The sequence below is a fragment of the Leptonotus elevatus genome, chromosome 10 (assembly GCF_054856555.1).
Source record: "Leptonotus elevatus isolate MCC_2025b chromosome 10, RoL_Lele_1.0, whole genome shotgun sequence".
Taxonomy (NCBI): Eukaryota; Metazoa; Chordata; class Actinopteri; order Syngnathiformes; family Syngnathidae; genus Leptonotus; species Leptonotus elevatus.
The window spans coordinates 8,966,159-8,981,495 of NC_141248.1; the positions used below are offsets into that span (position 1 = coordinate 8,966,159).

General features: G+C 40.3%; 1 protein-coding gene across 1 annotated transcript in view; it reads right to left on the minus strand.

The window, feature by feature from the left end:
• The window catches only part of shq1 (SHQ1, H/ACA ribonucleoprotein assembly factor), a 38,935-nt gene that overhangs the window by 15,027 nt on the left and 8,571 nt on the right, over positions 1-15,337 (minus strand). Inside the window, exons 8-11 of the mRNA XM_086087049.1 lie at positions 12,110-12,267; positions 10,497-10,550; positions 9,206-9,329; positions 6,061-6,181 (exon numbers count right to left, since the gene is read on the minus strand). Coding sequence (XP_085943175.1) covers positions 6,061-6,181; positions 9,206-9,329; positions 10,497-10,550; positions 12,110-12,267 — 457 coding nt within the window. The remainder of the gene's footprint in view (positions 1-6,060; positions 6,182-9,205; positions 9,330-10,496; positions 10,551-12,109; positions 12,268-15,337) is intronic.

Below are 15,337 nucleotides of genomic sequence, written 5' to 3' on the forward strand. Positions count from 1 at the left end.
TGAGTACAGTGAAAAAAATCCAATGACTCATTTACTAACCTCGCAAGCTAGATTTATAAATGTGATTCACTTGAGGGAGTTCTTCACATTATCAATCTGAGACTTTACTCGGCAGATCTGTTCGGGAAAGGAGGGACTTGCTGTACAATACTTCGAGCTGATTGGACGATGCGGCATCTTGCACGTTTGTTCTGACCAATTAACGCAACGGATGAAAATGTCGTCTTCGAACTTGTCTTGGGGGGGAAATAAGCATCTTTATCAGATAAAAATGCACGAAGCGCCTCTCGCTGTTCAAATTCAACAAGGAAACTGTGAGTAATTCTGCGAGAACAGAATTAATTGCCGCGTCTATTTGTCTGTTAGGTTTGTTTGTTCCCCCCCCCCACCCCCCCGCCATCGGCGCTTATTGGTTTCGTCCCACCCTAAACAACGCCTGATTGGTCCAACCTAAAAAAAGGTCGGCTGCAAACGTATCAGCGGGAGTGTTACAAGATGTATTCTTCTGAGAACTTACAAATATCGCGAGAATTCATCTTGCTGGCAAAGTTACTCATTTACTATGTATTCTGGATTTTTTGACTATTTGATGAGAATGTTCCTCTGGTATTAAATTTGGAAGGATGTAAGAGTGCATTTGATAAGTGACAACTGTTCAAATAATACTGTAACATGGATTGCAAGTGGAAATGGAGTGGGTAATTGTGCCAAATGTGTAAGTCTGTCTAAAGACGGTCTACTCGGCACACCAAGCTGGAGTGGCACCACGCAGGGAAGAAATCTGTGCTACTTGTCCGTGTTAGCTGGGAGATCCCTTGTCTTTGTTCTAACCCGCTGGGCTTCTCCGATCTCCTCCAGTGCTGAGGCAAAGCATGAGATAAAGAAGCTGCGTTATTTATTCATTTATAGCGTTGACAAAAGCCCTCTGGTCACCCTCGATCTCATCTCATCCTCTTTGAATCCATCGAAGATACACAGAAAAACAAAGACTGTCGTCTGTGGTTTGTCTGGCGATTTGCCAATGTATTTAGCAGACATTGACCCGATTGCTTGATTTCATAGATTTACCCAGTTTGGTGGAATTCTTTATGACTTAAGCCAGAAGTGGAAGAAGTGTCTCTTTCTATTTCTAAAGTAAAAATATATTTCGTTTTGTGGAGTTTGGTCAGTGCTCACTTCACACTCGGGTCTGTATATTCTGCTGCTATGGTGTGAAAATTTCCAATTTCCCAATCTGGGGAACAATGCATAATTGCTCTGTTTATTCATCTCTCAAGACAAGTAAAACAGCACGTTTTGGCTTTCCCAAGAAGACACCAGTAGGAACCATTCATTTTAACCCACACCTTTCACCTGACTGACAGACTGATCCAGTGCACTACCTTTTTTCTCGGCTATAATGGAAGTATACGTCCAATAAATAAGATTGCATGGCACTATTATTGAAAAGGAAAAAAGAGGAGCAGCGAAGAGCAAAGCAAGACAACTTGTATGCAGTTGAACAGGACTGCAGCCTGCTGCATTCAAATCTTAATCGACAGATTTGTGTTGCATTCAGGAACTTCAGGAGTTACACAAGGTTTAGATATGAGCAGTAATTTGTTCAAGAGCGTGCTCTTGGTTCAATGCAAAAGGTTGACGTTTTGTTTTGACTGCGTGCGCACGAGTGTGTGAGAGTAAAAGGGAGTGCCTGCCCTTTGGCTTAAATCACACTGAAGTCTTTATGAGGTTGTAAATCTGAGACTGATGCCTCTGCAGTCAGGCGGACTTTATGAGAAGAAATGCATGTGGGACGACGAGGAGATTAAATAAATCAAGCCCCCTAGGCCTACAAACAACCATTAATCGCTGTGTCCCATCATTTGAGACTGATGGTGTCTTGCCTCATCTGCGAGGTTTGACAAGAGACAGGGATGGCACCTAGGGTATAAGATTACATCTCATCTTTCCGCTCGGCCCCCAAAGATGACTTACTTAGTGCAGACATGACAAATCCTGCATGGGGGAATATCACGTAGAGAAGAAAACAATACTTATGTCATCGAATCTGTCAAGTTAAAACAAAAGGGTTGCTGCAACAAACCACATATTATAGCAAAGGCTGAACTGAAGTGCCTCTTTTTAAACCTCACAGCTTTATACAAGCCAAACTTAAATGTGCTGCTTTGCATTTTGACTAGAGGTTCCTTTGATTATTGCAACAAATGGAAAATGTGGTGGAAGCACATTGGAAGTGTGCCTATAAAGTCCAAATATCAGAGGTGTGGGACTCCAGTCGTAAGACGGCTCATGGAGACAAATGTGTCAAATCTTCCAGATCCAAATCTTGGCTTGACCTTTTTGTCTGGAGTTTGCATCTTTTCTCCCCGTGCTTGTATGGGTTTCCTTGGGGTACTTTGGCATCCTCACAAATACAAAAATCTATGTGGGGATGGATGACGGCATATACAATTGTCGCAGATGAAGAACATCTTTTGTGAAGTGAAAAGCCAAAATGAAAAGGTTATCAATTCACTGGAACCACCCAGAGAACTGTGCGATTCAGGGTTGCTCTGAATAACTGGGGCTTACAAGACTAGAGCAACTGTCTGTCAATGTGGAGAAGCAGGACTCACCACGGAACACTGCCCTCTACTACCCAAACCACCATACATTAGAAGCTCCCCAGAATTCAACGCACAAGCAAAGATCTGTGTCAAGACATGGCAGACTGTCATAAAACGTCACTTTAAAGGAATGAAAACAACAAAAATGAATTCAGTAACGTCCATACAATGTGCTTATCTGTTCGATGACCAGTGCTGGCTGTAATAAGATGCAAGATGTAAGGCCAAACTGACTTTATATTATATATATATATATAAACAAGCAGAGAAGAGTGAAGGAAAAGCAGGGAGGTGAAATGTTCTCTGGTGCCCCCAAGCTCACAGACAGATCACTTTTTTTAAGTGAGCTGCCAGAGTAAGAAAAAAAGTTTAGCTCTATCTTTTTTTTGCTCTTCGATCTCAGGAAGAAAGATATGCCACCAACGATGAACTGAGGCTTCTACAATCTATCCAAACACACATCCTCCACTATTTCGGAGGATAATTCAAGATTTCTTTAAAAAAAATGTAAAGCGAAAATGCGAGGAATGGGGGGAAGCTCTAAATCCCTACAGACCTTTTATAGTGCCTGCGTCTGGGCACTGAGCCTACAACACCAGGCACACATTTTTCAACTGGGCTTTTTCCAAAGAAGCACACCCGTTTGCTGAACTCGGGCCAAAAGGAAAACAGCTCATTAAGGAGTAATGCGCTCACAGGTTCATCGATGCAATGTGTATAAAATTGTGAATTGCGTATCAGGCGGCAGAGGGAGGTATGGAATCTTTAGCATTTAGAAACAGTGTTAATTTTGAAAAATATGAGACACTCCAGCACACAGACACACTCCAAAGTATTGAATAGTGCAATTACAATGTTGTACTTAAAGGATTGCCGCAGACTGAATGGCGCGGACAAAACCAACTGAACTGTCACGCAGCGCGGGGAGTTCGGCAACTAGTTTTGTTGAGTGGTGGAGCGTCGACTACCAGTTTTGCTGCAATTCAAAATTTGATTTGCCAATGAATGGTGTTGCAACATCACTAATCGAACAGCTCAATCCCGACTAATAAAAACACTTTTTTCCTTTGGGTCGCTCCGTGTCATTTTATCAAATACCTCCCACCTGACCTGTCCTGTAAAATTCTATAAAACAGACACACTTAATAGTAAATATTCAAAATATTAAGTTTCTATTGTCAATATTTTCTCATGAAAAATCATTAAATGTAGGGTAGTTTAGCGTAGATGGATTTTGTACATACTCTGAAAAGCCATTTTTAAACAGCAATATCAGGTAAATTATCTCACCCATAGCCTTCAAAATTTCTACAGTCAATATATGTTACTAATAGCCTCCAATTTTTATGTGTTAATAATCTAATCATTAATTATTCCAGATTATTAATTAATTCAATCATTAATTATCCAATCTAGTGGAAACTACACTCCCTTTTCATGCACACAATGCACACATGACGTCACAGCCACAGACAGAGGGCAGAAAATTCCAGTCTGAAAACTATTGGCTAGAACACTGGTTCTCAACCGTGGTCCTCGCGTACCCAGGGGTGAAAGTGGCTAGAATTTCTTGCCGGAACTCCCTGACATAAAGGTCGCTGCGCAGCCAGAATGTGTGTTTGTTTTTTTGCACACATCAACGTGACTCGTCAGATACACAGAGAACGGAGCCGGTGGACAGAACTCAGTGGGATAAATAAATAATAGATATTGTTGGAGACGGATTACGCTACACAAGCACACTGGAACTTTTTTTTTGTTTTAAAACAAAGCCCATGTGAGTTTGTATGTATTTGTTGAAAAACACGCATTGTACCCGCAGGAGGGGATACATTTTTTCCGGGGGTATTAATTGGCTGTCCGTGTTGTTGCACGCAGGTGACAACAGACAGGACGCTGTGTGTGACATAGTCCATCCCCGAAGCCGATGTGGCACATATTTCAGCCTATCAGGCAGCGAGGCGAAATGCGAAGAGAGTTCACATTTTTCAACTTTGGCGAATATGCAAATTATCGCCGCGCCGCACCGTGTCTCCAAACGCGTCCTCCGCACCGTGTCTCCAAACGCGTCCTCCGCACCGCCCCACGCACGCGCCCATCCGCGTGATATGCAATCGCGCCGCCTCATGCTCCTCCCGCTTTTGGTGACTTGTTGTGTATGTAAATTTGACGTTGATTTGAGTGGCAGCCTGGCAGGTTATTTAACATGGGGTTTTGAAAGTTGCCATCATATTTTCGGACCGGTACCATTTTTTACCGGGTTGCAGTTCCGGACCGTTCCGGCCCACTTTCACCCCTGCGCGTACCCCTATCCAGCCCGTTTTCCATGTCTCCCTCAGCCAACACAGCCAAGGATCGTTATCAGACTTAATGCAGAGCTTGGTGATTAACTGATCGTTTGAAACACCTGTGTTGGCTGTGGGAGACTTGGACATGCAGTACCAAAAATAGCCACAAAACCCCCACCAATATCAGGATTTTTAAATCACGTTGTCAAAAAGAGGCAAAGCACACTCCTAACTTTTAAATATTATTTTCACAAGAATTTGATCTAGTCAGGTTGAGCCTGATACCTGTTATTAGTTTTTGAGAAAATGGCTCTGAGTTTGGGCAAATATTTGTTTACAGTCCTTTTTAGTCTCAATATCTGTGAAACTAATCAGTCCAGAAAAAACATTTTGGAGAATGTTTAAGATGACACCAGAGATAGATGCAGAAGTGATAGTAGTAGTTTATCTTCAGAACTGAGAGCTCAGCTACTCTTCAAATTTCGACAATCCAAATTTCGGGAGAACTTTAAGTACTTACACCACACTAGGTTATACTTGAGCTACACCCCTGACTTTCCATGTCTGGGGGCTATTAGTAACAGATATACAGTGTAGAAAATGTGAAGGCTATAGGTGAGACCGTTTTCCAGATATTGCTGAGCAACAATGGCTTTTCAAAGTATGATGCCACACAGTCTAAACTACCTTTTTTTTCACGATTTTTGATAATAATTTTTATTTCAAGAAATTATGTTATGGTTAGATGGGAAGATTTTCAGAAATTTGATGAAATGTCACAAAACTACCCCATTGCAGCAAATTTATTTGTGTGTAAGGCTCATTTGAATGATGTGTAGCAAGGAGTTGCCGACTATTTTTTAACTGTCCTGTTCAGCTTGTTTAGCTGCGTCACTTGATGCCGAAGACTCACTGATGGTACTTTTGACACATGAGACAGCCAAGAATGCATCTCTGGCAGGTTTGGTAATTCAATTGGCACTGCTTTAACAAAAGACACCTCTAATCCTCTCCTTGAGAGTGTTAATGCTTCACGCGGACTGAGTGGCACTTCCCCTGGCTATGAAGGTAATTATTCTAAGATGAAGGTCGCATACGTGTGTGTCTGCTCTCAAAGGTGTGTGTCTGTGCATATGTATGTTATGACAGCTGGTCTGTGAACTTACTTTATCTTCTGGATCCAGATGCAGTAGTCAGTAATGTACAGATCGTTGAGTATGTAGGCTGGGTCATTCTGTCTGAAGACTTTGTGAATATCAAGCAGGCATTTGAGGATGCAGGCTTTCCCTAGAGAAAAAAACATAATATGGCATGCAAATGAAAACATTTGTATTCGTCACAACGCACTCTAGCTGCTGACAGACACAAGAAACATCTGCAAGCTTGTAGCCGGTGTTGTATACATCAAAGACAAGGGAACAATATTAGAGCAAAATCCCATTAAGACAAGTGAGTAATTTAATCCAGACCATTTGAGAAGGGTTTCTGGTCAAGAATTTGATTAGCTGGGGGGTTGGGGGTGGGTAGATCAAGAGAAAGAGGAAAAAGCAAGACTGTTCTATTTTTGGTGTTCAATCCGTCACTTTAATTGTAGCTTGGGACAGAATTTCTGTCAAAAATGTGTTTGATTTCAAATAACAAACATAACACAAGTTGTTTGAAGAACTTATGAAGAACTTGTGAAGCAACAGCCTTTGTATGACATTTTGCAAATATCTCAACAAGCTCAATTACCGTTCATTAACATTTACATTGGGTACTGCAACTGCTTTCCCAGAAGTAGGTCAGTTCTCTCGAACGTATTAAATAAAAAAAGGACACGTATGTTGATTTCTTCTTCAATTTTTTTCATGACAAATTTTATTTCTAAAATGGTCCTGGAGGGATGCCAAGACCGATGTCATCACTTGATTTGTCTTTAAACCAACATATAGTAAATAATGAGCATTTTCCACCCCCACCACCCCAAAATGTCACGTATGCAGGGAAACGTAGGCTGCTATTTATGATTATTTTCTTCAATTCACAAGCTAAACTGCCAAAGCACTTTTATTTTCAATCATCCACATAAATACCCTCTTGAAAGAGCCAACAATCTACTGAGGGAAAGAGAAAATGGCATTCTCCACCTCTGCAAAGCCAGGCCGCATTGTCCAAAACATTTCGAGCCACTCAAAATAAACAGTACGCTCGCAGTGAGGAAAACCTTAAACAAACATTTGGTTCTCGTTTAGCATGGGATCATATGCAGGGAACTCTGCACTCAATGTCAGGACTTGGATCGTGTGAAGCAAAAACACACAATTGCCTCCAAGATTCCATTTCCTTTTTCATAGGGAAAGTTTACAGTAGAGGAGTAATTGCTCTAAGGAACAGTCTGTTAAGTAGGGAAGAAGATTAAATATTATACATATATATTGTATATGGTATATCTTGTTAACTCATATGCATGTTATGAAGCTAGACCTCATCCAAAGTGACAGTAAATTGACTACCAATTTTGTACATGAATATTATTACAAAGTATCACTTTGGAGCAAAAGCATAATTTCTTAAAATGTATTAAAGCAATTTATGACAAGAAAAACTTTGCGACCATTAAAACGTTTCACGAACATCTGGTGAACGAGGAAAAAAACACATTTGCTACGTTCACAAACACTTGCAAGCCTTCATCTTTTCAGTGACAAATGGGCTTAAGGTAAAAAATTATTACACTGAAAGGCAAGTAAATACTTTTTTATTTAATGTGCTTCCACATGAAATGAATAGCAAACTTTCAAAAGAAAGTGAATCAAAATTGTTACCCAGACAAAAAGGCTAGTTTTGCAGATGGATCAATACGTTTAGGTCTAAAGGAACTGTTCAGATCCTGAGCTCTAAATCTGAAGGGATCCAAACTGGACTATGTTTGAGTGTTAGGGTGGCTGGGAATTTTGATGCTGTTGCTTGCAGCCTATGAAGTTGATTCGGAGGCGCAGTCAGAAGCTGGACGTTCCCTGGGAATCACTGAGGCGGATTTTGATCATGGATCTAAAATTGTACCCTTAGAAAATTCAGCTTAAACAGAAGTTCACCCAGGCTGATAAGGACAAAATAATTGTCTTGTGTTGTTGGTTTTGTGAAAAATAAAATTGATGTCAACCCAGACTTTCTCGATGATGTATGGTTCTCAGACAAGGCTCACTTTCTCCTCTCTGGTCATGGGAATAGCAAAAACTGCCTTTTTTTAAATTTACATTCTGCAGCGAGGGAGGAGTGTCTGTTATTAACAATTTTCAAATGCCACATCCAGGAGTGTCTCAGGCGCTAAGGTGGACATTTGGTGCACATTTGGGAAAGTTGATCAAATCTGGACCACGTGGACTAAAGAGCTGTAATTTTTAGGACTGAACTGTTATCTAATCAAATGAATTTGTATAACAAATACAACTATTCCATCATTAGTTGTAGAAATGACAGGCACTTATATGGATTGCAATAATTTTGGGTCACCCAGTATTTATGATTCCTGGAACAATATAGGCTAGATATAGTACTGTATGTGGCAGAGGTTTTAGATAGTACAGCAATTTCCAGATCGAGTGTAAACAACATGCTTTGAGGGCGCTAACAAGGTGATTATCAGGAAAAGTGTGACCATCTGCTGTTTCTCTCGCTCTCCTGATCAACTTCTATTCAAACCTAATGAGGCGCAGAAATGTTAATCCGGGATTTAAAGGCCTTTAATTTGCTGTCATTTACGAGCTTTAAAATCATCACAGACCAGATAATCTTAGCCAGTGTATGTTTACACTGATGTCTTATCTGACCGCGGAGGCTTTCGATTTAAAGATTAAGCTGAGCTTTGAAATATTAACACCAACAAGCTGTCATTGACTAAATCCACATCATTTTTAGAACTCCGTCTCCAATAAGGTAGAAAAAACACTGTCTTAGTGGAAGGAATACAACGCTTCATAGTACATCAAGGATTTTATTGCAATTCAGTAGCATTGTTTATACTTTCCAACACTTGCCATATCGCTTGTGGTCCAACGATTGCTCAATGGATATGAACATTCTGTACTTGCTGAATTGACATCTTACCGTGTTTATTTTCCTAGTGACATAAATTAAGAATTACATTATCTTACAATGCGATGGAAATGTTGCTTCACATTCAAACCCGCTACGGTATAATTTCCCCCTTTTTTGATTAATTAAAAAAATGGAAGCACCAGTTAGAGACAATTAAGTGTTCACACCATTGTGAAACAACCCCACACAAGAGGGTGAAGGCCTGACGTAGTGTTGGTAAGAACGACTCACCCGATCGTAACACTGCAGCCGCGTCAGAAACAGCAGCAGACACCATGGCAAAGTGTCGGTAGAGTGGATAGCATAAAACCCTTCTTCCAAATGACACCAGGACCTCCTGCAAGGAGCTGTAAGTCTGTGGGACAGAGGACATGACACTCACAAAAGATATCCAGCACTAAATCACATCAAGATGCAGATGGCAGTAAACACTGGCTCAGCCAGACATTTTGGCCGCGGGGCTTTTCTCACTTTTACACAGGCTCCTATTGGTGTTCATCACAGTCAGTGGAGTGCTAATTACTTTTAACAATCTCCCTCCATTTATTGAGCTGACAAAATAGGCGCTTCAAACTCCCACTGCTGCTACACTAGCCTCTTAATTGCTGCTTGTCTTTAAACACTGCAGCCACACTCAGATTGTTCCAGTAATGGTAGCAGCGCCAAGAGATTTTATCTCGCAGTATTATTCTCCTTCATTGAGGCCTATTAAGGCTGTACTGTGAGCTGGGACATGAGTGTCATCGGGGATCATTCTCTCCCTCTGGCTTGTTTAGCAAGAGTGTAAATAAGGTCTGTTGCTGCAGGCATTAAATTCAGTCACACCAGCAGTCTGCTGAGGACAAGTACCATGCACTGGATTTGGGGTTGTGGGGGAATATAGGATTGTTCTTTAATGATCCACAGGGAATGGAAAGAATGACGGAAAAAATAAATAAAGGGAAGAACATGGCTCGTGTAGGGGAAGGAGCACGAGTGCATGCATTACAAACGGCACTGAAGTAGGGCTTGTCATAGAAGAATGTGACTGACTGATGAACCAGTGGGAGGATGTTGTTTACTTTGGTGCCACCATAAAGGAAGAGCAGAGCGACTGCCCCTCGCTGTGGTCAGTGAAAGAAAATGTGTCTTTTTTCCTTCATAAAAAACTAATAGATTAATTTTTGAAGGGGATTGCCAAAACTTCTCAAGAATAACACACACTCGTGTAGTACTCATGTATAATATGGCTCCAATGATTTGCTGATTGTTACCTTCCATGTCTCTCTGTATCTTCAACTTTAAAGACATCACAGATCAGATAATCAGACTGTAGTATGTAAAGCTGTGCACGAATCAGGCGTGACTCGAACTGAGATACAAATGGGTCCTTAAACTTGAACACCAAATAAGAATTTTGGAATTTGAGTCAAGAAAAGCGATCATACACCTTTTTTTTGTTGAAAAACGACGTTACTATGAACGTCTCATCAATCATAGAACAAAGTAATTGCATTCATTGTTATTTTGGGGAAAAACGTACCTCCAGCCAACACAGTGTCCCACTAAGTTTTCTGATTGTCCACGGCGACTCCACCTGCAAAATAGGACAGGTAATAATAATAATAAAAACAAATCTAGTATAATCTAATTTATTAATTTGATCATACATAAAAAAATATATACAATATGTGGAGTGTGCTGAAAATCACAATATATAAACACTAGAGCTGTGCACAAATGGGTGGTAAGTCGGTCATTCGTTGGAGTGGGCATGGCAAATTAATTATTGAATCATAATTTTTGGACTCTGACCAAATGGTGTGACATCACCTAAACCGGTGTTTTGTTTACATAGTACTGTTTAGCGCAAGTGCCATTTTGACAGTTCCGGACATAAACCATGTGTAAACGCCAGTTGACACATCTTAAAACTAGAATGTGAATGGAGTCTATACACATGAAATCATACCTGACGTTCTTTTGACGATGTTCTGAATTTTTTCACGGCACTCCATGCACATGTTCTCCGGTGATTTGACGTAAAGCAAACACAAATGTGCGTGTTGATCGTGGGGCATTTTTCTGTCCGGTGGTTTGTTCAAACGACAACAGTGCAACAAGTTGCCAAGCTGCGCAAGACATTTTGAAATGCTACGCAATGTTTTAGAAAAAGAAGCAAAACAGATTTCCCAGAAAGTAGCCATCCACATAGATACTAATACATAGATCCATCCCTCTGTGTGAGCAAGTCCCACGATGCTCCTAATGCGCCAATTATAAAATGACACGTGGTTCTTGTCACAGCTGCATGTCTGATGTTTGTAACAAACCATTCTGTGTCAAAATCGCTAAAGAATTCAATTAGTTCTAAAGACCTTATTGAAGCCAAACACATAGCGTGCTCTATTGCTAATATATCTACATGTATGGTCTCCGCCGCTAGCTAGTGTACCAAGTAGCATGTAGGCTAACCCATACAGCGTTCAGGATGTTTGCCACGTGGACAATTTCTACGTTTTGTGTGACATAACGGACAGAGATTGTACTGTTGGCCACAATGCAACGTGAGATTCTGTTTAAGGTAAGCCATTTAAAAAAAAAAAACGTTTCCGTAGTTAGAAGAATGCAGCAACAATGCATTTAATATGTTTTTAAATAATTGACTGTTGGGCTTTGTAAAAGGCTTTTGACACCGTGTGATGTAGATTAAGCAGTATATAAGTATTCTCCATTTACTATTTAGTCTTTTTTTCCTCGGAAATAAATCATATTTGATTACAAATCCAAACGGAATTTGTTCATTAACGTCGGCAAGATTAGCAAATGACTATTTTAGGAGCGAATCCAGCGCTTAATAAAGACCACAATATTATGATTGTTCAATTTTCCATGTGTATATTTTGGGGGTTTCATCTTACACCATGCCAATCATTTTCCGCAATGGAAAACACCTTGCTCATATTGTCTCTGTTCACTCACCGCAAAGGACTGACAAAGAGAGGCCTTGACTCAGCTCTTAGATACGCTGGTAATCTCTTAAGGCCATGAATGAAATGGAAAAGGAGTCTTAAGGATTTGAGGAAAGAACACTTTGTCATTCAAGGCTAAGTGCTTCTCAGGAGGAATTGACTCTTCACACAAACAGTCACTTACATTGTGCTCTCCCTCTGTCGAGCGCACTTCATAGGAGTAAGCCAGTATAATGTCCACCAGGCTGAGCCACACTTGGTAACGCGAAGTCTTGTCGAGCAGGTACGACTGGTTGTTGAATTTTCTCAACTGCTCTTTCTCATCGTTGCTGAACTCTATAACTGAAAGAGAACAATACAGACCTAGCATTAAACTAGCAAATCAGGTCAAATATAGATAGCATGGCTACTAAACACCTGCCTCAAGGAATCATCTTTTCCAACCAAGAACGTCAGACGCCCGATAATATGTTTTTATAAGATTGTCTTATAAGATCATCCATACGATTGGATTTGTCAAAATAACAGGTTCCAAAACGAGTTGGGCCGACAATCTTAAATATTAATATACAGTATCTACCTGATTAAAAATTCTGCCAAAAAGTTATGTCAGTGAACAGAAGGTTGATGTCACTACAGGTTTTAATCACAACCTACTGTTTATAAAGTTTACATGACCAGTTTTGTTATAGTGCTACTCAGATTAACTAAATGCCGTCTCTTTCTAAACTTTCCACTTAGAGCCTACTAGAAAAAAATATGACTCTTTTTGCAAAACTGCTTTCTGCTTAATTCATGTCAAAACATTCATCAGTCATTGGAATAGCATGGCCTATTTGTACATGAGTAAAGGAGGTTTGTGTGTATTAGCAATAAGATGTAGTTATAGAATGTGTGTAAACAAAAAAAAAAGCCTCTCAAGAACACCGAAAGTATGCATTTCCCATACATGTACATTATATGCACACATAGCACTTCCTCTCTGGCTGCAGTGGGAGCTGAAATCGTCTGGGAAGGAGATTCCTGCCGCATTACGTTAGCTCCCTACAGATGCTACCTGACTCCATCCTCAGTGTGTCTGGCACTGGAAACAAAGACCTACACTACTTCACGAGTAACCACATCTGTTTGTACTCTTCTTTAGGCACTTCATACATGGAGGGGAGGGGTGTGAATATAATAAAACACTGCAAGCAAGTCTTTTACATTATCTTTGTCACAAAGTCGTCAAAGCGAAATGAGGATTTTGCTGAATGACAACATAGGTATAGTGTTCTTTTCTGTGTTCACAGGCAAAAATAAAATAAAAAGGTATATTGTTCATTTCTTTATAACTAAGCAAACTTACAAATTCAGCAGGGAATCACATAATTATTGTCCCTACTTTACAGTATTTAGTGGACATAAAAGTCTACACCAGTTTTTGTGAAAATTAAACCTAGATGAATCGTTTAACTTTTTCCATAACCTGTACAATTCAATTCCATTTTTGTTATCTTTTCAATGTCGTCATTTGATCGAGTTGTCGCCTAAAGATGACGCCATTCCTCTGATTTGATAAGTGAGGGTCAGAATATGGCCTTGGAAGACCAAATAAGGCAAATGTAAATGCAAACACTGTGGCCATGTCAGGTCTATATCTCAATGTATTTTAAAACTTAAAACTAGATTGTGGTTGCCCTAAATGTGGTCAAAGGTTAGTTTTCCAAGTGGCATCTAAATCGAGACATAACAAGCTTCAATAGGTAGTGTAAGGTCAAGCTGTCTGGTCCATTTAGTTTGCAGCGGCGTATGAATACGGGCCTCCTGTGGACAGCTGGGGCCTGTCAGTGTGATGACTCTGACACCAGAGAGCACAAAGGGCCCACTTTCTACTTCATTAACACTTGTGTCCGCACCCATCTGTCAGGTGACATATATCAGCTATAGCATCAGTGAAAAAGGGCTGATGCGGCTCTAAAAGGCCCAATGAAGGGTATTGTTGTCTTAATATAGGAGAACCACTTAAAAGTCATGCTCATGCTCTCAAAATCTGATGACTGGCTGTTAAATTCAGACATTCTTGAACTTCTGTCTATTCAAACTGTCAATCACACCGTTCGGTTTAATCTGGCTCATGCACTGTATTTACTCCTGGTCTGCAGAATTGAGACACTGAGCATGTTTACATGCAGTCAATAACCCACTTTTAAAACCTGGATATTGCCAATATTTATTTTGAAAAAAGGCCATGTAAAAATGCGCAAAAAAAACAAATATGCTCTTATGCCTGTGGATTACGCCTTTTCTAACCTGAATGGATTGGTCATATAAAAACATTTGGAATTACTCGATTGATTGATTAGTTTGCCTTCTGTGCATGCTCTGTCCGTGAGGAATCTTGGTCTTTGGAGTACGGGAACGACTTGTATGCGCAGCGCCGTCACACTCACTAAACGAGCCTCACCATATATATATATATATATATATATATATATACACCTTTATATAAATCTGTGCTTCTACCATGCAACACACCGGAAATACTCAAGCTAAGCAGAGGTAACAAACATGACGTCGCAGCAAAGACCCACACTTTCGGAGCGAGGAGGAAACCGACTGCTTTATTTAGCGTGGTGAGTGACATGAATATAGTGTCTTTAATCTGCTGCAGAAAGCTAAAAGCCGAAATGCCGTCTATTTGTGTAATGATGCTGTCCGTAGTTTTTGATTGGGTTTTCCAATTGAACACAATGACTATATATGCAGGGGTAACTATCCGCTCAAACATGTATAGTATGTAATGTTTAAAAAAATGGAATTTTGACCCCAACCCAAATATTGACTGAATGAGCTTTGCGCTCCAGGGGTAATGAGGAAACTTTGGCTGTGTTCTCTTATAGACTGTGGTCCTCTGGTCTGGACCAAGAAGCAACAAGCAACAGGCAAGCAACTTATTTGGTTCAGTTCACTGAGCATTAGCACGTGCGTTTTTTGTCATCAGACCAAAAGCCGCACAGGAAGAAGGGTATGCATAAATTAACAGCTGGCCTATATTAGACTGCATATTTGACATTTTGTGTCAAGTTCAACAGAAAAGCTAGCTGCTTGATTGATTATAATTGCTCTTTTATAAAAATGTATATCAAAATTCTCTGTCCGTCACTGACAGACACCTATTTCATTGACGACTGACAGAAACTGTCTTGTGCATTTGTTTGCAGGAGGTTGCTTAGAGAGGACTGTTTGCATGGAAACGCGTTGCGCTTCATATACATTAGGTGTTGGTATGCGCCAAACAATCATGTGCTAAATATAGTCATGCAAAACAAGAACTAATTAATGAGCTAAGTCAGGGTTCATCAATTCCGGTCCTCAAGGTCCAAATTCCTGCAGGTTTTAGATGTTTCCGCATACCAACACACCTGATGCT